We start from the raw sequence: 24,521 nt of genomic DNA, 5'->3' as shown, positions 1-24,521 counted from the left end.
TTCGGTAAAAATCGGTTTATTCTGATTTTTCAATTACAAAACTTACTATTAACATTGTAATGTAATAAACACAAACTTAATAACTAACACGTAACAGTAACGAATAGGCACAAGACGCATTCTCAAAATGCTCTACTCTAACTACAGGCGGGAGGCACCGATCAACCGTTGTGATGTATGACGATATATGTACTTTTAAGGCACTGTTGCTACCATCAATAATGATAGAACCAATACACGATTTTCACATCCGTTATGTAACATTTTAATTAAAATCATAATTATAAATCAAATTTCTAAATGATTTGGAGTTACGGCGTTACAACATAGTTATATAAATATAAATCAGACATTTCATTAAAGATTAGAAACAGATCATTTAAACGAGGCGAGAAAATTATACTTCATCGAATCAGGTAGGCACCGATAATTACGTCACACTCGAAAATCTATGAAAATGGGTCGTTCGTATTGGATTTATCCATATAAAGCACGTTCACACGATACGAAGACAACATATGATGCGCGAGTGTACGAACGACCGACCACCATGATGTTTTTTTTATCGCCATCTTAAATTTTAGCACAAGAACGGTGGGCTGCAGGTGAATAAGATTTCTACGGCGATTATTATTTCGTTATGAACAAATCTCGACGTAAAGAGGCGAATAGAGGTCAGAGCGTGTCTAGATGAGGAAGACGATGTCGTCGGCGAGCATGACGTGGTTGTCGGCGGTCATGCGGTCGAGCGCGGCGCGCAGCTCGGGCGCGGAGAAGGGCGCGTGCAGCTCGCGGAGCGCGGCCGCGATGCGCGCCAGCGGCAGCGAGGTGGCGCGCTCCGCCCGGAACACCGCGTGCAGCGCCGTCTTGAACTGCGCCAGTCTGCGGTACGGAACAATGACGATCGTTTAGATATTGTCGCTGGCCGGGATGGAACATTAGGGTTAGTGGTTCGATTGAATCCTGTATTAGAAAGAAGTAAATTTAGTAGGTTATCGTCGATCTTTAGATTTCTTAATTGAGCACACGACACCCGATATTTAAATAGCCGATTTGAAAAGAATGTCTCGACTCGAGTAAACAATTTCACAAGTTATTATTTGAGAATCGAGGATAATGAGGGAAGTTTAGGATAGGTAGGAAGTCGGTTGTGGTCGGCGAGTTAGTGAGGGCGTCACTTGTGCTGACCTGTCGGCGTCGATGGCGGCGTCGTGCGAGCGCGTGACGCTGACGCCGGCGGGCTCGGGGCGCGCGTCGTGCGCGGCGCGCAGCACGGGCTCCGCTTCTTCGTCGGAGGAGAACGTATAGGGGTCTTCACCCGCCGCACCCTTCTGAAATACACACGTTTGAAACGGACGGACGTTCGAAATTGAAATGGAAAGTTATTTCATTTAGAAATACAAAGCAGAAGTAGTATAAAGTGACCACCGGGCGGAGGTCTAATTCCATATCAGTCACAACTGTGTACATTTCTTCACCTTAACTTGTTGAAATAAGGTGAAAAAATATACAGTCGACTACAAAGAGCTGTATCCACTTTTTCACCTTATTGCATTGTAAAATAAGGTGAAAAAATTTATACATCTCTTTGTAGTCGACTGTACACATATTTATGAGCTCGACCGTACGACGGTTTATCAGAAATACACTCTGCCCGAATTGAAACATTTTATCGGTGTAGAATATGAAGCTACGAGTTTGATAAAGCGTAGGACAGTACCGTGCGGCGGGTGCGCTTGGCCCGGGGCTGGCCGGGCTCGTTCTCCTCGTCGTCCTCGTCGGCCGAGGCGCGCCGCTTGCGACGCTTCTCCTTCGTCAGCACCTGCGTCAAAACCAACCTCATTACCTACAATTGTAAACGGGACTTACTTCCATATCATTAAGAGCGTTATAACATTTCGGCGTCGGGCGAAATTAGGTATTTTACCCGCCGCGCGAGCCCAATATGCCGACCCTTTCTAGCACGTCTTTCCACTCGCTCGCAATCTTGATCCTTCCTACGGAATTTTGATAACAACCACAATCTACTATCTAAATATAAACTTTTGATTTCTAATAAACATTATTTTGTACGAAAATACTAGAATATAGCGGAAAATAATATTAATTATGTTAAAATTTATTTAAAAATTTAAAGTAATAATTATAAATTGTGATCATATTTAACCCTTTATGCCCGGTCTCAAAAAAGACCACCCTGTATGACTATCTTTTTGTATTTTTTTCTTGTACAGAATTTTTAGGACTGCAGGATGGCGATGAGGTTTGAACTTACGATTTTTTTGAGTCTTGAAATAAAACTATGGAAACGGATTAAATCGCGTATAATGAATTTAAAATACATCCCGCTGACATGGGTTCATTGATACCGGTGACCACTATCTGGCTCCATCATCAGACCCTCAGTACCACCTCTTGTTGAAGGTCTTGAGAAGAAGTAAGAACCCAATGAGCCTAAATACTAAGTGGTTTAGTTACATGGATCACTGGTACTGGTGACCACCATCTGGCTCCATCATCAGACCCTGAGTACCACCTCTTGTCAAAGGTCTTGTTGAGATGAACCCAACGAGCCTAAACACGAAGTGGTATAGTCATATGGTTCATTGGTACTAGTGACCACCATCTGGCTCCATCATCAGACCCTAAGTACCACCTCTTGTCAAAGGTCTTGTTGAGACGATTCTAATGAGCCTACACACGAAGTGGTTTAGTTCCATGGTTCATTGGTACTGGTGACCACCATCTGGCTCCATCATCAGACCCTCAGTACCACCTCTTGTCAAAGGTCTTACTGAGACGATCCCAATGAGCCTAAACACGAAGTGGTTTAGTAATATGGTTCATTGGTACCGGTGACCACCATCTGGCTCCATCATCAGACCCTGAATACCACCTCTTGTCAAAGGTCTTGTTGAGATGAACCCAATGAGCCTAAACACGAAGTGGTTTAGTCATATAAATATAATAAATATAAATAAATAAATATTGGGGGACACCTTACACAGATCAACTTAGCCCCAAACTAAGCAAAGCTTGTACTATGGGTGCTAAGCGACGATATACATACTTAAATAGATAAATACATACTTATATACATAGAAAACATCCATGACTCAGGAACAAATATCTGTGCTCATCACACAAATAAATGCCCTTACCGGGATTCGAACCTGGGACCGCGGCTCAGCAGGCAGGGTCACTACCTACTGAGCCAGACCGGTCGTCAAACCACTATCTGGCTCCATCATCAGACCCTCAGTACCACCTCTTGTTGAAGGTCTTGAGAAGAAGTAAGAACCCAATGAGCCTAAATACTAAGTGGTTTAGTTACATGGATCACTGGTACTGGTGACCACCATCTGGCTCCATCATCAGACCCTGAGTACCACCTCTTGTCAAAGGTCTTGTTGAGATGAACCCAACGAGCCTAAACACGAAGTGGTATAGTCATATGGTTCATTGGTACTAGTGACCACCATCTGGCTCCATCATCAGACCCTAAGTACCACCTCTTGTCAAAGGTCTTGTTGAGACGATTCTAATGAGCCTACACACGAAGTGGTTTAGTTCTATGGTTCATTAGTACCGGTGACCACTATCTGGCTCCATCATCAGACCCTCAGTGGTTCAGACCATCAGACCATCAGACACGAAGTGGTTTACTTACATGGTTCATTAGTACTGGTGACCACCTTCTGGCTCCATCATCAGATCCCGAGTACCATCTTGATGTGTCTTATCATCTTGACCGTATTGTAATTTTAACATAATTATTTATCATCATAACGTTGTAATACTTTAACATTCAAACATAACAAAATATTACAAAAGCAAATATTTACGGATGTAGGATCAAATTCGTTGGTCGCTGTTTACACACACACAATGCGAGGATAGCCCGTGTATAAACAAGGCGTCCGACCCACACAACGATAAATAATTCTCGTCGTTTGCGATGAAAACTCGGAGAGCTGACCGACACGCGTCCCACCTCTAGAAGCTCCGCTGCGGCACTGAGAACGCGAGCGACTGTCACCGGTAATATAGCAACGGGAGGGCTAGTTTTCAAAAAATTGGCAAAAAATCATTATAAAATATTATAACGACAAATGGATAACAGCAATTTAAGCAGATTGTGCAGATTATTTATATACTAAAATAACTTCGATAACATGTAGATTTTCGGAGAAATGATCACTTGTTTCGATGTATTTTCAAGACAAAATTGAGTTCGTTTTACTTTCAATTTCTCAATTTCAAAGGATTAAATGATAAATATATTTTAATGGGCCCAAGGTACAAGATATTAGGAACTTAAATTTACCGCATTTATGAGAGTGAGCTTATCAAATTGTACATAATAAGAGCTCCGAAATCAGTGCTTCACGCGGTTTTTCCTAAACGAGCATCAGAAAAAAAATCATTACTAATTGAATAAGCTTTTTCTTCCATATGTTTTTTAATGAACCGTCAGTTAATAAGATGTTCTAACTGGAACAAGTACTTTTACTGTCTTTTAGTATGAGTAAAATGTACAATTTTATCGATGAATATTGTGCATTTTACAATATATCGCCTTTTTTTGTCATAGCGCTCTTAAGTTTTAAAACTGACGGTTCTTTTCGATTTCAATACAGACGACGACGTCCTCGAAACTTTAGAATACAGAATTATAATTAAGCAAGAATGAGTGTTCTCTTTAACACCGGCCACACGTCCGAGTGGTACACCGGCCCCAACTTTGGCCTCTCGTGTGGAGCGTTTTGCTAGTCTGACACGGAGGCCTACCCGGGCCGGTGCGGTGGTGAGCCCTACCTTCTTGAAGTAGGCGTACTGCACGAGCTCTATGGCGGAGTGCGCGTCGTCGGCCGTGACCTCGAAGCTGAGGCGGCACTTGGCGTGCGCGGTGGCGAGGCGGATCAGCGTCTCCAGCGTGCGGGCGGTCACCGGCTGCGTCTGTGTGCAACAAAAACAACAGGAGATTATCGATCGGCTTTAACCGCAACTGGATCGTTATAAAATTCGATAGTACGACGTAAAACTGTTATTCTTGTTAAGACTTCTGGCCGAAAGGTGTGGTTTTTCAGCGGTTCCGGGGCAACCTGCCGAATCCCACACCGGGGCAAACGACGCAACGGAGCTACGCTGTTACGTCATCGCCCAAATCAAATGTTTAGTTGTAAACTTTTTTTTTTTAATGTTCTTATTTACTGTTTTTTTTTATTTAAGTTTCATGATGCATTGGATTTATCTGTAATGTCATTGAAATATGTTTTCAAATAAATAAATAATTCTCTCATCGATTCCGTAGATCTCCGAATTGGATCATTTTGTGCAATTTTCTTGCTGTATATTAACTTATTTAAACTTAATGACAATTTGAATTTTAATAACGTCTTTTTATTGCCACTCACATAACACTAATTTCACGATAAGCCCTCCAATAACTACTATCGAAGTCAATAAATTTCTTGAGGATTAGTTTGTTATTTATAATAAATCACAATAATTAGGAGCTTACCCTGGCGACGTCGCTGTCCATGGTGTCCTGGCTGCGGAGGCGCGCGTACTCGTCGGCGATGGCGTCGGAGGCGTCCTGCGTGAGCTTGGGCTTCATGAGGCGCGCGATGTGCAGGAACTTGCGCATGAACTTGGTGGACAGGATGCGCTCCTTCTTGCTGCGCGTGTTGCCGTGCAGCAGCGGGTCGTACTTCTCGTAGATCGAGTCCTGCCCGTCCTGCCAATTACCGAACTATTATGTACTATCATACCACCAGCACAGCATCAATGCACTATTAAGATGAAAACGGTGGGGGCGCTGTCTATCACCATTTCACACCATACAAATTTTAAAATGTTGATATGTTGAATGAAAAAAATTCATCATTGGATCCTTTTGACAATGCAATCCAAAATATTTCAAGTAATATAATTTAGGATTCCAGGGTCTCAAAGGCTCTTAGGTAAATCAATGAAGCCCTTGCAGCGTATAGTGTGCTCACCTCAACCTCGTCGTTGTCGGGGTTGTCCGTGGACAGCATCTCGACCGAGGAGCCCATCGGCAGCACCTCTCCGTCTTGCTCTTTCGGATTTCTGCACAATAACAATTTAGTTCTTTTATAGACTTTTAAACTTTCTCATAGTGAAAAGTACTTTTTCAGTACAGATGGTGTATAGATATGACCTAGATTAGACATTAGACCTAAACAACCAAGAAATAAAACTATGGAAACGGATTATGCCACTTATAATCCCGACGTTTCGAACCCTTCTGTGTACCTGTAGCGGTGCATCCGCAGCACGTGCTCGGAGATGCGGCTGTCGTGGTCGGCGTCGGCCAGGTCCAGCATCACGAACAGCAGGTCGAAGCGGGACAGCAGCGAGTCCTGCAGCCCGATGTTCTCCATCGGTGTCTTGTACTGGTCATACTGCGGACAAACACCTAGTTGATCTAAAATCCCTTTTGCGATTATTTAATCAGATGTCTTATATCTCAACATCTCACGTGACTCTTCCTTTAGGGTGGGAATTCTGTACATTTTGTACCCAGGTCCCCACCCAGGTCGTACATAAGGTTGGTGGCAGCCAGCACGGACTTAACATAACTAGTCGAGAGACGCCTCACGGGTGTCCGCGTTGGCGTTGGCGACCCTTCTCTGATGACGTGGATGTTGTGATGTGCGTGTAGCGTGTAGTGTACGCACCCGGCCGTAGACGGGGTTGGCGGCGGCGAGCACGGAGCAGCGCGCGTTGAGCGAGGCGTGCACGCCCGCCTTGGCGATGGTGACGCGGCCCTGCTCCATGACCTCGTGGATGGCGGTGCGGTCCACGTCCGACATCTTGTCGAACTCGTCGATGCACACCACGCCGCGGTCCGCCAGCACCATGGCGCCCGCCTCCAGCCTAAACACATGTCGTTCACCACTCACTCAAAAAATATCAAAATAATTTATTCAGCACATAGGCCACAGGTGTACTTTTACAAGGCATAATTGATAATACATATTTACAAAAGATTTAAAATTGAATGGAAATTACGATTGATGATACTAATTTTAAGTTCTAACTAAAGCATAACTCTACTACCATTCATTAGAGATGTATAAGGTCTCTAATGGATGTAGAAATACCAAAATGATTTTTATTGTCTTAAATAACAAGAAACAGCCATATGCCTGACTGTCATTTAATGGTTTACGTTAGCAATGACACTTTATCAAATATCCGAGAAAAAAGGAATGTTTATCTTGCAAAAGTAGTGGAGTGTGGTAGAGAAAATACCTGCGGTCGCCCGTGTCGGGGTCCGTGGTGACGGCGGCCGTGAGCCCCACGCCCGAGGAGCCGCGCCCGGTGGTGGTGATGGCGCGCGGCGCCGTGAGCAGCACGTAGCGCAGCAGCTGCGACTTGGCCACCGACGGGTCGCCGATCAGCAGGATGTTGATGTCTCTGCACCAACATTGTTTACGAGTAATTCAAGGCTATCATGATGATAATAATTACAATTATTGCGTCCGTAATCCGACTGCCATCAAATTTGAGGTTTTTTCCTCAAAAGGTTTGCTTTGCCGCGAGAATCAGCACGGTCAGTATAATAGTATATAGACGTACCGTACGGTACCCTATGCGAACCCGCCACGTGTGAAATGAAAATGTACACGGTGTGAAATGATGAGGGAACCAAAAGATTTTAACCCTCAATAGGCCAGAAGATTTTCGGAAATTAGTCAAATTTGAATTCTGTCAAATGTCAAATAAAGTCTAAACTATAATGGTAAATATATGCCCCCTGCCCTATCAAGGGTTAAGTACGCATTTCTGAGTGCAAAATAAAGATAAAATTTTATATGATATCAAGCAAATTTCGCCAAAAACATTTTCATATAAAAAGTAAATGTTATTCCTAAAACAGACGTGACACTTAAAATAAAACAATTTTTTTTCTTAAAAGACTTTTTGCAATGAGTCACTAGCTCCTAGTGAGTATTATATTCTGTGGTCACTAGTCACTTTTTGATTTGATAATATATCTATCAACGAGGATAGTTAGATTATGTCCGATTACGGCATCATCGCCATCAAAACAGCGTTTTGTTCTGAGAAATAATAAGACTAAGTAATTGGTTTTTTTTCAAGTTCAAGTTAAAAGTGTTTTTTAATGCTTATAACTCTGAAAGTAGACGAAATCCAGAAAAGTTCATATGATATTTTGTTCTTCTAATATGATGAGGAATATGCTGTTAAAATTATTCGGGTTCCTTATGTTCCACCACGTATTTCTGCTCCTTTCGTGGGTGCACGTACTCGTAAGAAGTGGAAGGAGTCGTCCTCACCCTCTGAGTCTTGTCCCGTTGGCCAGCACCTTCTCCATGCCGCCGAGCAGCAGGCACAGGATGGCCTTCTTGATGTAGTCGTGGCCGTGGATGGAGGGCGCCAGCGACTTGGCCAGCAGCTCGAACGTGTCCTCCGTCTTGCGCTTGGCCATGCGCTTGCACAGCTTGATGTCGTCCAGCGTGATGGCCAGGTCCATGCCCTTGTTGATCTGCGTCACGTTGTTGGCTATTAGGATGGTTCTGCAACAAAGTACATTGCGTAAATATCAAAATAAAACATTACATTTCCTTTTTTAGTCTTGTTTGTGGCAACTTTCAATAATTTTATTTATTATTTAATAAGAAGGCGAGCAGTTAAAAACTGATATAGCCATAACCAGTGATCATTATGACAGTAATCAGAGCCGAGTCATAGATGTGATTTATTGAACTGATTCACATTTTGTGCTGAGAGCACAATTAGTTGAAGCAAGGTACCTGAAGGTTCCCGCAGTGAAGCTGCCCTGCTTGCTGGGCAGGCAGCGGTAGTTGCCGACGACCTGCACGCGGTCGCCGGGCTTGCAGCGGTCCACGAGGTCGTCGTCGCACACCACGTCCACGGAGCGCGGCAGCTGGCCCGCCGGCGCGCGCTCCGGCATCTCCTGCACCGTCAGCGTCTGGTGGTCCTTGTAGCGGGACAGCCCGAATTCTGTTTCTAGAGGGTTGCCTTCGTCATCCTGGAAACATACTTTATTATTAAGCTTGCAGAGCGCGGACGCGGCAGGCCCAAGGGGGTCGAGGGGAGAGGCCTTTGCCACGCAGTGGGACACCATTATAGGCTAGTAAAAAAAGAACCTTGAAACTCCATAAGCATCCACTCATACCTAGCACCAGAAACATACCTTGGTGGGGTATATAGCTGTGGTGGGGAAGGCCTCGAAGGAGGTGAGGTCGGTGTACTTGCGCTCCATGACCTTCTTGGTGGCGGGGCAGTAGTGCACGCTGCGCACGACCTTGGGGTGCACCAGCGACACGCGCGTCACGATGCCCTCCACGCAGATCAGGTTGCCCAAGTACCTTCAGACGACACACTCAACTTCAATGTTACAATATCACCTTAGAGTGACAAAAGAACTGAACATATTTCACACCACATTTGAATGTTTTAAATAAAATTGTTTTGAATAAAAACCGGCCAAGGGCGTGTCGGGCCACGCTCAGTGTAGGGTTCCGTAGTTTTCCGTATTTTTCTCAAAAACTACTAAACCTATCAAGTTCAAAACAATTTACGACGACCGGTCTGGCTCAGTCGGTAGTGACCCTGCCTGCTGAGCCGCGGTCCTGGGTTCGAATCCCGGTAAGGGCATTTATTTGTGTGATGAGCACAGACATTTGTTCCTGAGTCATGGATGTTTTCTATGTATATAAGTATGTATTTATCTATTTAAGTATGTATATCGTCGCTTAGCACCCATAGTACAAGCTTTGCTTAGTTTGGGCACACCTCGGACACTGGCGATCAAATATATGAAAGAGGCGCGTCCTAGCACACATTCTATGCTCGTGTAGGTGAACGCGTACTATGCTTGTATGAGTGAGATATGACAGGTCGACTGTTCGCGTTTTTGACAGGCGGTAACTGTGAGGTAACCGAGAGGGGGTGGGCAGCACTTTCAGCGGGGAGCGGGAGTGGCCATACTGTACGATAGTACTCTTTATTATACTGTGGTTTGGGGCTAAGTTGATCTTTGTAAGGTGTCCCCACTATTTATTTATTTATTTAATTTTCCTAGAAAGTCTTTATAAAGTTCTACTTTTGTGATGTTTTTCATATTTTTTAAACATATGGTTCAGGTTAGAGGGGGGGGACACACTTTTTTTTCCTTTAGGAGCGATTATTTCCGAAAATATGAATAATATCAAAAAACGATTTTAGTAAACCCTAATTCATTTTTAAATACCTATCCAACAATATATCACACGTTAGGATTGCAATGAAAAAAAAATCACTCCCCACTTTACATGTAGGGGGGGTACCCTAATAAAACATTTTTCTCCACTTTTTATTTTTGCACTTTGTCGGCGTGATTGATATACATATTGGTACCAAATTTCAGCTTTCTAGTGCTAACGGTCACTGAGATTATCCGTGGACGGACGGACGGACAGACAGACATACATGGCGAAACTATAAGGGTTCCTAGTTGACTACGGAACCCTAAAAAAACCGGCCAAGAGCGTGACGGGCCACGCTCAGTGTAGGGTTCCGTAGTTTCCCCGTATTTTTTTCAAAAACTGTTCAACCTATCAAGTTCAAAATTATTTTCCTAGAAAGTCTTTTTAAAGTTCTACTTTTGTGATTTTTTTTTATATATCACATGTAGGGATTGCAATCCGGTCCGGCGGATCCGGTAATCCGGCCGGATCCGGTGCTTTTTTCATGCCGGATCCGGTGAAATTCGCCGGATCCGGTACCGGATCCGGTAATGTAACACGATATGTTAAAATAGTGCAAAAAAATAATAATTTTACGACAACATTTGAACGTCGCTCAAGAGGTGATTGCAATCCGGTCTGATTTCCAATCAAAAAATATTTTAGTACGTATGTTCTCTGCATTAGAAGGCCGTTTGGAAGTCAAATAATGTGCTCAAGCAACGCGTTACACTTTCCGTTTTGGAATCCGTAGTTAAATTTGTGGAATTGTTTGTTGGGATGCATAATGTGGAGTGGTGGACAGTGACAAATAACCATGGTCTGAGGTCGATCCTTCGCGTTTTCTGGCCAGACACTATCCGATATCGAGACCTATGGAGTATACAGCAGCTAACCTTGACACAAAAAGGAACATGGATGGCACACTATTCAAAGAGGGGAACGAAATAACGCAACCATTGCTTTCGGCTGAAAACCGCAAAATGCAAATCGTGGCTCCGAGCGCCCTGGAAACTCATGGAAACGGTCCGTTGAGGATGGACTACGAGCGACCGGGTCGAGCTGGAGCGAGACCACGAGGGTAGCTGAAGATAGGAAAGCGTGGCGCGAGCTCGTGAAGGCCCTTTGCACCTCTGTGGTGACGTAGGACTTCAAGATCAACAACATGTTTTCAGCATAATATGAGAAGTATGAGAGCATATTGCTACGAGAATAATAAAATTCAAAGCTTAAAAATGAACATTTTTAAAAGGTAACCAGTAAGATTGTTGATTCAGCAATAGCAAATAATACTTACTAAGGTCAATTACTCTTGCTGGCTTTAATTTAGTTACTGTAGTTTTTTTTAACCGATACTGGATATTTTTATACAGACTGAGAAAAGGTTAACGCTGACTTTTAATAGTTATGCTTACTTAATATGATTGTGATACTTTTTTTTGTTCTTCTTTTCATGTGAGTAAAGTTAACTGTAAAATAACACAATACAGGTTTTTTTTAAATACTGATCTCATAACGCATGTATGTTTGTAGGTATGTTATAATGTCCGCTCTTTATCGTATCTTAAAAGCTTTATAGGTACCTATTACTGTAAAATTTTGTTATCCTATCAAAGTTTCAAAAGAACGAAATAATTTGATTTGCGACTGATTATTATAGTAAAATTTACTTGTTAACTGGTAAACAAGTTGATTTCTAAGCCTTTAAACTGTTGGTTTATTAATCGTGATGCAAAATACCATCATACTTGTCATATTATGGTGAAAACATGCAAAAAAGGCACTATTTGGGTACTTTTAGTCCTCAAGGCCAATCCGGCCGGATCCGCCGGATTGGGGTCGAAATCCGGCCGGATCCGGCCGGATCCGGCCGGGTTGGGAATCAGACTGGATTGCAATCCCTAATCACATGTCTGGCGCGTCTCGATATACCGCGGCAAACTATCGAACATTGGCTCGCGCGGCAGCCGCGCGCAATGGATACCAGGCTGCCGCGCGAGCCAAGTCGATCATTGGCTCGCTCGAACGTGCCGCGCGACCAACCATTCACTGTCGGTTTTAGAACGCGCGGCAAAGGAGTGTTCGCGCGCAGTTGGGACGGATGTTTGTATATTTCAGTTGGCTCGCGCGGCGCAAACATGGATAATGAAAAGTGTCGTACTTTAATTAAATTATACGGCTCTAAACAGTATCTATGGAACAGTAAATGTAGTGAATATTGTAACAAATCATTAAGAAATGATGCATGGAACGATATTAGTACAGCAATGGGCCTTCCATAAGTCTCACACCACCATATATCATTCTATTCATAAACATCTTTTTCATCCACCATCGAACTTTCCGTTTTGGTTTCTTGTGAATAATATGATAAATATAAAAATTTTACCTTCCAATAAAATTATTATCATTTTGCCTGGTATATCCGAGGTCTTTATAGAGAGAGTACGTCGTAGACGTCGCATCGGACCGATAGATGGCGCCATCGTTCGTTGTAAGTCGCTCCGGCGTCACACCGCCGCGATGTTGGTAGTCCCGTTTTCCCCACCTGCAACATAAGGCTCCTCGCGCCCCGACCCGCCACCAGCCACCCTCATTGTTGAGGAGAAGTGCCGACGGTATATTAAGCCTACCAGGAAGGCATCACTCAGACCTCGGATATACCAGGCAAAATAATAATAATTTTATTGGAAGGTAAAATTTTTATATTATTTGTGCCGTTTGTATATCCGAGGTCTTTATAGAGACCTGTTTATTATCTCCTGGTGGCGAGTCAGCTGGCGCGCAAGCCTTTGGTAGCCCTATTGGCATAGCATAGAAGAATAAGTGAATCAGTTGTTGAACCGATTTGACAGATGTATCAGTCGAAATCGCCTTCGATCCGCGAATATCTCGGTGCCAGAAACGCCTAAAGAGATTTTCGTGATGACGTTTAGCTTTAGTCAGCGAATAGTTAGAGAAATGACATTATTATACATCGCAGATCAAAACCAAAAAAGATGTAGGCGAGGTTGACTTGAACAAGATACAAAAACTTTAGATACACTATTATTATTAACAGAGACGTTATTTTATCAGGTTATAAACCCAATTTCAGACACAAAGTGTGGAAATTAACTGTAAAAGTAGTGTAACTATCTGTACTGTAGCAGGGTAACGCAATTGATACTGCTTTTGTCAACCCTTCGTAAAAATTATCAAAATCAATATTAGCTTTGATATGACTATTTAAAGTCCAAGTACGTCTTACGTCCATATCAAACACAGAAAAAGGTCATCACTCACGCGCCCAAGGGCTATTTGTTACAATACTGGTATTTTCGATCAGACTATTTCGCGTCAAGCGAGCGCGGCTGCAAGCGAGACTCCTGAACTCTGAACTCTTTTTAGTGAGTGTCGTGGCCAGCAAGAAGATTGACCATCGAGAATCGATATAGCTGTCACATTTTTGAATTGCTGTCAACTGAAGCTTACATTATGAAGACAGAAGTCTAGATTTTTTTTTTTTTGCAATATATTTCAATGAATTAACATGTATACGTTTTAACTAAGATTCTTATCAATAAATAAGAGTTATTGCATTACGGCGTCTCAGTTCTTATATTCACATTTAGAGTAGATGAGTTTACAAAGTGGTCCATACGAACCGGGATAAATATAGTGAATTAGTGGTGAAAAACAAACAATCGCAGTGAAATAAGAACAGTTTAGAGAGATTATAGACGTCACGCATCGAACATTCGAGAAGAAAACAAAAGTCAAATGAACAAAAGTGAGAAAACAAAATACGAACTATAGTGAGAAAAATACGTGTAATACAAGTAAATGAACAATAATTCGAGGTTTTAGTGCATAAATACGATAAAAAACTGTGTAAACTACCGCGAGGACAATAATTTGAAGAAATTTCGTCATATTTTCGTAAAAAACGATCCACGCATCAGTGTAAACAATGGACATAAAGTAGTGAAAATACATCGCGATTCGTAATAATTGGAAGAAAAAGTGTGAATTTCCGAACATTTCGTGTTTTCGAAGAACAAGACCGAAGATTCTAGATATTTCGTCGCAAGATTTTACTACATAACCTACAAAATGGATACATACGTATCGGAACAAGAAACTACTTACGACTTAATACGGAAGATAGGAATAAACTTCAAAAAGCAAGGAAAAACACGCATTACGAAAGGCTACGTACAAGCAAGAATCGACACACTTAACGAGTATTGGCAGAAATTCCAGACAAACCATTTCCAAATTGTTAAATATGCAACGAGCGCTCAAAGAAAAGAACATGTTTATTTCGTCAACGACATTTATTCTGTTGGAGAAGAAGAGTATTTTATGATAAAAGGAGAATTGTCAGATACTATTGATCTGTTCAACAAATCTACCGCTGTGAGAGAGAACCCGCAACCGCATCCGCAGAATAACACGTCAGATGTAAACAAGCAATCTACGCAAGATGTAAAACTTCCCAAAGTAATACTGCCCCAATTCTCGGGAAATTATGAAGAATGGACATCTTTTCGAGACCTATATACGTCACTCGTTCACAACAAACCATCTTTGAGCAAGGTACAAAAACTTCATTATTTGAAATCAAGTGTCACTGGTGAAGCTGAACAATTATTGAAACATCTACAAATAACCGAGAAAAACTACGATGTCGCATGGGAAACTTTAGACAAGAGGTACAACAACAAACGCATGATAGTGAATACAATCTTGAATAGATTTATGAATCAGAAGAGAGTATACAACGGCACTTCCAAATCTATTAGAGAACTTCTCGATACTACTCAAGAATGTCTGAACAGTCTTAAAAACAACGACGTGAAGATAAACGAGTGGGATACAATTGTTATTCACATTATTCTCAACAAATTGGATGAAGAGACACGCAAACAGTGGGAAGAGGAGATAAGCACGCTACCTGTACAAGAGTTGCCGAAACTTGAGAAGTTAACAACCTTCTTGGACACACGTTTCAGAGTGTTAGAAATGATTCCGTCGACAACTTATTCGAAGGACAGAGAGAGAGCTATCGTGAGACAAAGATCCTTTCTAACAAGCCCCGCTACAACTACAGTACAGTGTTCCTACTGCAAGCAAGACCATTTGAACTATCTATGCAAAGAATTTGCAAAATTAGATGTCAACAATAGATTTCAACACGTCCAAAAGGAGAGACTATGCTTCAACTGCTTGTCATCAAAACATAATGTGAAAAACTGTAAATCCAAAGTATCCTGTCATCATTGCCAAAGAAGACATCATTCTTTACTTCATTTTGAGAATCAAACCGCTGAAGAGAGAGAGAACAATCAACAATCCACATCGAAAGCACCCGCATCCAATTTAAACTATACCATGAGAGAAGAGTCTACCACTAAAACTTCAGAAACGCCAAAACTGAGAAACTATCTTATCACTCAGAGTCATACTGCACTAATGGCTACCGCACTAGTAAATATCAAGACTGGCCATGGTATGCAAGTACTACGAGCACTCATTGATCCCTGTTCTCAAGAGTCGTTCATAAGTGAAGCAACTGTTAGAAAACTACAACTTCGAAGAAAAACAGTTGATGGATTAATTACCGGAGTGGGTAACATGTCAACTACAATCAAATCCGCTACAAACATAGAGATTTACTCAAGATTCGACAACAATTTCAAAGCTGACTGCACAGCCTACATTGTTGAAGATGTCACTGACATAATGCCAGAAGTCCCGATCAATCCACAGAAATGGAGTCATCTGCAACACCTGTCACTGGCAGATCCAACTTATCATACACCAAGCAACATTGATTTACTACTTGGAGTTCATATCTACTCAGACATCTTAATGAATGGAGTGATTAAAGGAGAACCAGGTACTCCCATAGCACAACAAACACGCTTGGGATATATACTGTCAGGAGGTCATTTGACAAACAACCGCACAAGAGAATTCAAAACCATGCATCTGAACATAACTTTAGAGGAGATGGTAGAAAAATTTTGGGAGACAGAGAGATTAGAGTCAGAGGAAAACGACACTCTCACCCCACAAGAACTTAGAGCTGAGAAAATATATCAAGAAACTGTAACTAGAGATGTTGATGGAAGATACATTGTGGCACTTCCCTTTAAAAGCGACAAACCTATTTTACCTGAGAATTCGAGAGAAATTGCACTGAGAAGATTCATGAGCACTGAGAGAAGATTAAAAGCAAACAAAAAATTGAGAGAAGCCTACAACGAGGTCATGAGAGAGTACATAACACTTCAACATATGGAATTGATCGAACGAGATGAGTCTGTTAAGAAGACTGACAAACGAGTCTATTTGTCACATCACCCTGTGATCCGTGAAGATAGAGAAACTACCAAGTATCGCATAGTCTATGACGCTTCATGCAAAGGAAGCAACGGAGTGAGCCTCAACTCAGAACTGCTAGTTGGTCCGTCACTTCTGGGAGATCTTCGAGACATTCTTATGAGATGGAGAACACACAAAGTCTGTTTTGTGGCTGATGTCATCAAAATGTATCGCCAGATCCTTGTAAGAAGAGAAGACACAGACTTTCAGAGAATACTTTGGAGATTCAGCCCTGATGAAGACATAAGAGAATACAGAATGCTAACAGTCACATTTGGAACAGCATGTGCGCCATTTTTAGCTATCAAAACCTTGAGACAAATAGCAATTGATGAGGCAAACACAGAAGAATATGCCCAAGCTCGAGAGATTATCAACCACTCTTTCTACATGGACGATGTACTGTCAGGGGGAGATACAGAAGAAACTGCAATAGAAGCAAAACGTCAATTAACAGAAGTACTAAGAAGAGGAGGTTTTGAACTACAAAAATGGTCTTCAAATAGCAAAAAATTCATCAATACAGTCGAAACAGAGAAGAGAGCGAAGAAATGTGAGATAGACATCAACAAAAAAGAGACAATCAAAACCTTAGGAATAACATGGAACTCAAACGAAGATACTCTCTTAGTAACTAACAAAATTAACACTTTATCTGAACAACGAGTAACTAAGAGAAACGTCTTAACTGTCATAGCTTCCTTGTTTGATCCAATGGGTTGGCTAGCACCATCTGTAGTCATGGGAAAGATATTTCTACAGAAGATTTGGTCAAGAGGATTATCATGGGATACAGAACTACCAGAAGACTTAAAGACAGAGTGGAAAACCTTTTGCAATGGTATAGAGCACCTGTCACAAATTAAACTTGAGAGATGGATTGGAACAACCAACCACAGTGAGTTAATAGAACTACATGGCTTCGCTGATGCATCAATGTCAGCCTATGCAGCAGTAGTCTACAGCAGAGTAATACAACCAGATGGAGAAGTCAAAGTGTCACTTATCATGGCAAAGACAAAAATCTCACCGATGAAAAAACAACTTACTTTGCCCCGTCTAGAATTGAGTGCAGCGCTACTACTGAGTCAACTGCTGAAACATGTTGCTACAGCTATGAAGATCCAGAACAAAAATACATACGCATATTCAGATTCAAAAGTAACTTTAGCTTGGATTCTCGGAGACCCGCTGAAATGGACAACATTTGTGAAGAACCGAGTCATTGAAATCAACAATAACATAAATACTACATGGTCATACGTGAATACTAAAGAAAATCCTGCAGATCCAGCGTCGAGAGGAGTCACACCTGAGAAATTGAAAGAACATACCTTATGGTTTCAAGGTCCAACATTCTTACAACAAAGAGAATGGAAAAGAGAATCTTGTGAAGTAGAAGATACAGATCAAGAAACGAGAAAGTCTATCAAATGTGCTACTACTACAGTGTTAGAGAAGAAAGAAGAATTCATACTCACAATACCAGAAAGAGATTTGACTCAACATAAAGCAAACTCCCTATCGAGATGGCAAAATATGCAAAGAATGTTACAGATATTTTGGCGAAAATGGCAAACAGAATTTCTTACAAGATTACAAGAGAGACCTAAGTGGAAAATTAGACAACAAGAGTTCAACGTCGGAGATTTAGTGTTAATCAAAGACTATAGATTACCTCCTAGTAAATGGCTACTAGGTAGAGTGTTACTGAAACATCCTGGAAAAGATAATGTTACGCGAGTCTACGACGTCCGCACAGCAACTGGAGTGTTAACTAGATCGATTTCGAAGCTGTGCCCACTACCAGATGTTGGAAGAAAGGATTCTGCTGTTCTTCAGGCGGGAGAATGTCGTGGCCAGCAAGAAGATTGACCATCGAGAATCGATATAGCTGTCACATTTTTGAATTGCTGTCAACTGAAGCTTACATTATGAAGACAGAAGTCTAGATTTTTTTTTTTTTGCAATATATTTCAATGAATTAACATGTATACGTTTTAACTAAGATTCTTATCAATAAATAAGAGTTATTGCATTACGGCGTCTCAGTTCTTATATTCACATTTAGAGTAGATGAGTTTACAGTGAGGGCATTTGAGGATACTGATCGCTCGGTAAAACTAGCCTAGAAGATGAAAAGTACGAGCGCTGTCGATTGCTACTACACTGGACGGAGGTATCAGTCGATTTCTTCAAGTCAGTCATTGACTCTTAGGGTAATCCATTACCTAATCCAAAACCCGATGCGACGGATTTCTACTTCGTGCAATGAAGGTCGACAGCGTAGACTGAGAGGTGACGTCCGTGTCGCATCGCTGGTGGTTGCTGAACACGTCGTGGTAGCAGGTCAAGGGATGAATTAAAACACCGCCACACATGCGCGCTTTGAGAGCGTAGGCGGAGCGCAATAATGGCGGTGCACCGCACAAACGCTGGCGTTGCGCCCAGTGGGCGCTAGCGGGAACTAACGAGCGCGGATTGCGAGCGCAACGCGCGCGGGACGCGAGCGGAATGCGCGCGCATTCAGCGCGCTGATAGCGTAGCGTTAGCGAAGCGGAATGCGCTTTATGTGTGGCGGAGGCTTAATACGTACCGTTGTACGGCGTAATGCAGGGCTCTCGCAGACGAAGAGGAACGATGACGGGCGAAGCAGAAGAAGGCGAGGTCACCGAAGGTCACTTGGCTCCCAGGGGGTGCATACTGACCTCGTACGACAGTCTGTTGGAGTCAGCAGTTACTGTCGTAGTTACTCGTAACAGAAGAGATGTAGTCCTGCCATCGTACAGCATAACATAACATACAACCGAACTGTGCATAGCATATAGTGCTATGCGAACCTTAATCCGGCTGCATGTCACTTCAGTCGCCAGCGCCACCGCCTGTTGAAGATTATTTTCCATCGGAAGAGCTTTACTTCGTACAATGTTACTGAAGGTCTTATCGGGCTGCAGATGCAAGCAAAACAGGAGCGATTGGCCTACAGCTATCGGCAGCTGTACGAGGTAATGCTGGAAACTGCAGCGGTGCAACCTTCCTCTGTAGACTACGAAAGTTGTGAAATTGATGAAATCAGGTTCTACGATCGAATCAAGCACTATTAATTCAGTATAGTCGAGCCAGATGATAATGAAGTCCTCCTGAGTTCCTGGCCCCTTTCGCTTTGAGCTGGAATCTCAAGTTCGCTAAGGCGAAGCGGGTTTATTTTTCCCAATTTGTTTATTAGAGGCTCGGCGAACAAGTTCATCTCTCGAATGGACAGGGGGCGCCACAAGCCTCCGGGAAATCTTCGTGTACTTGGAACCCCCGCGGCCAGATTACCGATCGGTTTTGGTGTCCGCCCGGTAAACAGACGCACGCTCAGGATGCAGGATGCTGGCTCGAATTCAGATCTGGACATTCTGAAAGAGATTTTTTTTTTTTTTAATTCCGCAAACCTTTACGATGTCTTTGACCTACACAATGAGCGATGTACAGGAACCACAGGGTCGTCTCGCGAGGCGCCTCTCCGATTAGATAGCTCGCGAACATCGTCAGGACACCCTTGCAGCAGTGCGGCTCCTCGTCCGGTTATTGACGTCTTACCTCGTTCAACTAAGGGTGGCCAAGCCACGTTAGGACGTAGCATCTTTAGAATTTATCTGTTCTCACTTCGGCGACGGAGGAGTCCTTGGTCAAAATAGAGTGTAAATACTGTCAAAGTACTTCACGGGAACTGGAAAGAGAAGAGTGGATACCATAGTGTACGGGATGTCAGCTGATAGCGGCGCCCGGCGTCACATTGGAGGGTAGTATCAGCCTGGTCAGCAACAGAGTCTGCAACGATACCGTAGCAGACGGAGCCTGGATAGTCGTGGTCGTGGCACCATTGTAGCGGAAGACAGTGTTCGCGGTGAGCGTGACATCAGGCGCGACGGCAGCCGCCGACGTCGGCGTGGCGGCCAGCGACACCAAGGGAGCACATCAGCAATCTTACCAGCTTGTCACTGCAGCAGACGGTGTTACGTTCGGCGGTGAGATTGAGACGGCCGTCGTCAGCTCGAAAGGCGTCTTCGATGCCCCTGTCGCGTCACGCAGTATCGTTCTCGGTGGCCCTCTCGAGGTCAGCGCGGGAGGCACCGGCGCCAGCGTGGCAGTCAGCTACATCGGTGAACAGCATCGACAGAGTTCGCGGCGTCGTCACGACAAACGCAGCAGGAAAATTAGCGACGCCTTCGCGGCAGCCGCAGTATTGCGCTCGGTGGCGCGATGAAGGTCTGCAATCTTACCTCGTGCGATCGAGGCGACATCAAGGCGCCAGCATCAGCGTGGCGGCCGACGACACCGGTGGAAAACTTCAAGTAGCTTGCGGCGTTGTCACGGCAGACGCAGCAGAAGGATTGCGACGCCTGTGCAGCGGTTAACAGTATTACGCTCCGCATCACCACTGAGGCGCCAGCATAAGCGTGGCGGCCAGCAATACTGGTGGACAGCTTCGGCAGGGTCGCGGCGTTGTCACGGCAGATGAACGCTCTACATCACCATCGAGGCGTCAGCATAAGCGTGGCGGCCAGCGATACTGGTGGACAGCTTCAGCAGGATCGCGGCGTTGTCACGGCAGATGAGCGCGCTGCATCACCATCGAGGCGCCAGCATAAGCGTGGCGGCCAGCGATACTGGTGGACAGCTTCAGCAGGATCGCGGCGTTGTCACGGCAGATGAGCTCGCTGCATCGCCATCGAGGCGCCGGCATAAGCGTGGCGGCCAGCGATACTGGTGGACAGCTTCAGCGGGATCGCGGCGTTGTCACGGCAGACGAACGCTCTGCATCACCATCGAGGCGCCAGCATAAGCGTGGCGGCCAGCGATATTGGTGGACAGCTTCAGCAGGCTCGCGGCGTTGTCAAGGCAGACGCACGCTCTGCATCACCATGGAGGCGCCAGCATAAGCGTGGCGGCCAGCGATACTGGTGGACAGCTTCAGCAGGATCGCGGCGTTGTCACGGCAGACGAACGCTCTGCATCACCATCGAGGCGCCAGCATAAGCGTGGCGGCCAGCGATATTGGTGGACAGCTTCAGCAGGCTCGCGGCGTTGTCAAGGCAGACGCACGCTCTGCATCATCATCGAGGCGCCAGCATAAGCGTGGCGGCCAGCGATATTGGTGGACAGCTTCAGCAGGATCGCGGCGTTGTCACGGCAGACGAACGCTCTGCATCACCATCGAGGCGCCAGCATAAGCGTGGCGGCCAGCGATATTGGTGGACAGCTTCAGCAGGCTCGCGGCGGAGGTGGCCGCGCTGGTAGCCTGCGTATTGACGACTGATCACTAACGGCGCGGCGCTCGCGTCGGGGCAGCAGCAGACATACTTACAGCGTCGCACGCGACGCCTATGCGGCGGCCACAACGTTATTCGGCGGCACCGCAGAGGTCGTTAACGAGGAAGCAACTTCTACGCAACTTCGGCGGCGCCGATGTGGCGGACAACACTGCCGCGGTCAGTGGCGCTATCGCAGCGCTACCAGTAAGTTTCGGCGCCGACACGTGTCCGCCGTCCTCCGCACCGAATCGGAAACCGAACATGTTCTTTCTAAAATAATATGAAGCTGCTCACCCATTCGTCGGAGAAATTCAAACCTCCTTGGAGCGCGGTATTCCTTCCCCGCGCCCTCCGCCGCCGCCGCCGCCGCAGCCCGCAGGTCGCGCAGCCCGCGGTCGCGAAGCACGTGGTCCCCGGAGCACGTGGTCCCCGGCGGAGCAACTTACCTACGTTACCGCTTATATTCTCGCGCGAAACTTTTAATACGCGGATAACACTTCCTACTTTAGTCTCGGAAATGCGAATAGTTTAAAAAAGAAAACTGATTAACGGTAACGATTTTTGCAGCATGGAACTTTCTTACAAAAAAGTGGGTAGAATCATAAAGCACCGCTCGTTCATTTCTATCGTGAGAACCCCGAAAGACGAATAGTGATCGCTAGCGAGGCATAATATATCTCATTATTCAGGACGAACGAGCGTAAATTAAAAGGGAAGAAAGAATTGACGGATGAAATTGAAATTGAAAAATTTCATAATTCCGAAATGTTATAAGCCACTTTTTAAATAAAAACACGAATAACTCTGGTTTGACCAGAAGTAACGAGGAAATAGAAACTAAAAGATTAATTTCGAGACACCATGCTGTAAAAATGTTCGAACGGAATACGCGACAACCGGTCACTTCGGCGTTCGACGAAACAATGTGGGTGGCTGGTGGCGGGTCGGGGCGCGAGGAGCCTTATGTTGCAGGTGGGGAAAACGGGACTACCAACATCGCGGCGGTGTGACGCCGGAGCGACTTACAACGAACGATGGCGCCATCTATCGGTCCGATGCGACGTCTACGACGTACTCTCTCTATAAAGACCTCGGATATACAAACGGCACAAATAATAATTATAAATGCAGCAGCTGCACGTTTATGACGAGGTGCGTCCATGGTTGCTGAGTAGAAACTCGTCGAACATTGGATCGCTTGCCGCGCGCGGCTGCCGCGCTATAGTTCAAGATGGTGCCAAAAGTGGCGAGCCAAAACACAGATTTGCCACGGTCAGACAATGCTCACGTGGCAGCCGCGCTATATCGAGACACGCTAAAGCCTTTGTGGAAATTAAAAAAAAAAAAACACTCTCACTTTACGAGTAGGGGGGTACCCTAATAACACATTTTTTCCACTTATTATTTTACCACTTTGTGTGAATGATACACATATTGGTACCAAATTTCAGCGTTCTAGTGCTAACGGTCACTGGGATTATCCGTGGACAGACGGTTGATGGACATATATATGACGAAACTATAAGGGTTCCTAGTTGACTACGGAACTCCTAAAAAGGGCTTGATTAGTACTACACTATTACCCTGAGAACTTGTAATAATGATCTACTGCTCAGCAACTCACAGGGCATCACAATAACCCAGAAGCTGATGTACGCTCATGTATATTAAACCTAGAGATACAATTCTATAAAACACTATCCAAAGGAAAATTTAAATCCAGTAACCCAATAATAAACAAAACTCAACCATCTAATTTATGGTTGAACTACCAATTGCATTGCCTACAATGCTACAACAGAATGATTACAAAATCTTACCTGGAAGTCAAACTCCTAGGTGTAACATGTTTTGTTCCGAAGCTTCCAGAGAAGGCCACAAAGAACTCCTCTTGCAGCTTGGCGTAGGTGGGGTCCATCGACGACACGTACTCCTTCAGCGCCTTCTGGAACGCGACCTGCTCCTCGAACGCGTTCTCCAGCAGATTCTTCGCGCGATCCGGGCTCTTGCGCCGCAGGTCGTTTATGTTTACAACCAGCCGCTTCGACTTGTCTGCTATCATCTGCTTCACCTTTTCCATGTAAATACCCTGGTCTTCCTAAAACATTAAAGAAACACACAACCATTTTGGAATAATTACCCTAAACAATACGTTTGAGGTTACTTCAGCATTGTACTCACTTCATCGTCCAAAAACTCAAGGTACTCTCTTTGTAAATCACGTAATCTTTGATCGAATTCACCATCTTCCATTTTAATGGGTTATAAAACAATAACAAACTTAAAACAATGAAATAACAAAGAAATAAACGCGTTTACAAACGCGATCAACAACTATGAACGGTTGTTTGACAGTTGACGCGATTTGGCGCCAAATCGTTGCGTGACTTTTAGGATGCGTTCATAAAAAAATTACATCTTTAATGTAAAATACCCCTACCTAATAGATAGCTTTTCAATCAAGTAAAATTTAACGATTTTTTGGTGAGAGGTTAAGAAAGCAAACATTAAGTAAATTCAGTTTCATTTTTGTATTTTACTGGAAAATGTACGCAATGACTGTATTGCTAATTTCTAAACGTAAACATAAACGTCAAGCTGT

General features: G+C 44.0%; 1 protein-coding gene across 2 annotated transcripts; it reads right to left on the bottom strand.

Annotated features, from left to right (window-relative positions):
- LOC125242367 (DNA replication licensing factor Mcm3) lies at positions 1-24,295 on the bottom strand. 2 transcript variants are annotated; one of them, XM_048151169.1, is made up of 14 exons: positions 24,101-24,295; positions 23,740-24,017; positions 9,215-9,389; positions 8,811-9,049; positions 8,334-8,573; positions 7,285-7,449; positions 6,708-6,906; positions 6,283-6,431; positions 6,006-6,096; positions 5,525-5,740; positions 4,819-4,959; positions 1,721-1,822; positions 1,189-1,331; positions 1-882 (listed from the first exon to the last, which is right to left on the bottom strand). In XM_048151169.1, the coding sequence occupies exons 1-14, from the start codon at positions 24,170-24,172 to the stop codon at positions 687-689; spliced, it is 2,406 nt and encodes an 801-aa protein (XP_048007126.1). In that variant the 5' UTR covers positions 24,173-24,295; the 3' UTR covers positions 1-686. The 2 variants fall into 2 exon arrangements, with proteins under 2 accessions (XP_048007126.1, XP_048007127.1); XM_048151170.1 differs by having other exon boundaries at positions 1,189-1,328.
- Positions 24,296-24,521: the final 226 nt, after the last annotated feature.

The sequence above is a fragment of the Leguminivora glycinivorella genome, chromosome 2 (genome assembly GCF_023078275.1).
Source record: "Leguminivora glycinivorella isolate SPB_JAAS2020 chromosome 2, LegGlyc_1.1, whole genome shotgun sequence".
NCBI classification, from domain to species: Eukaryota; Metazoa; Arthropoda; class Insecta; order Lepidoptera; family Tortricidae; genus Leguminivora; species Leguminivora glycinivorella.
The sequence above is the reverse complement of the archived record's forward strand: the minus strand, read 5'-3'. Positions and strand labels throughout refer to the sequence as shown.

What these genes read in the sequence shown, in the direction of transcription:
- LOC125242367 (XM_048151169.1), bottom strand. Translation starts at nt 24,172, where the DNA reads ATGGAAGATGGTGAATTCGATCAAAGATTACGTGATTTACAAAGAGAG. An exon ending in CCAACCCCGTCTACGGCCGG is followed by an intron (nt 6,432 to 6,707) that starts GTGCGTACACTA and finishes GTTTGTCCGCAG; the next exon opens with TATGACCAGTACAAGACACC. An exon ending in CTGCGGATGCACCGCTACAG is followed by an intron (nt 6,097 to 6,282) that starts GTACACAGAAGG and finishes GTTATTGTGCAG; the next exon opens with AAATCCGAAAGAGCAAGACG.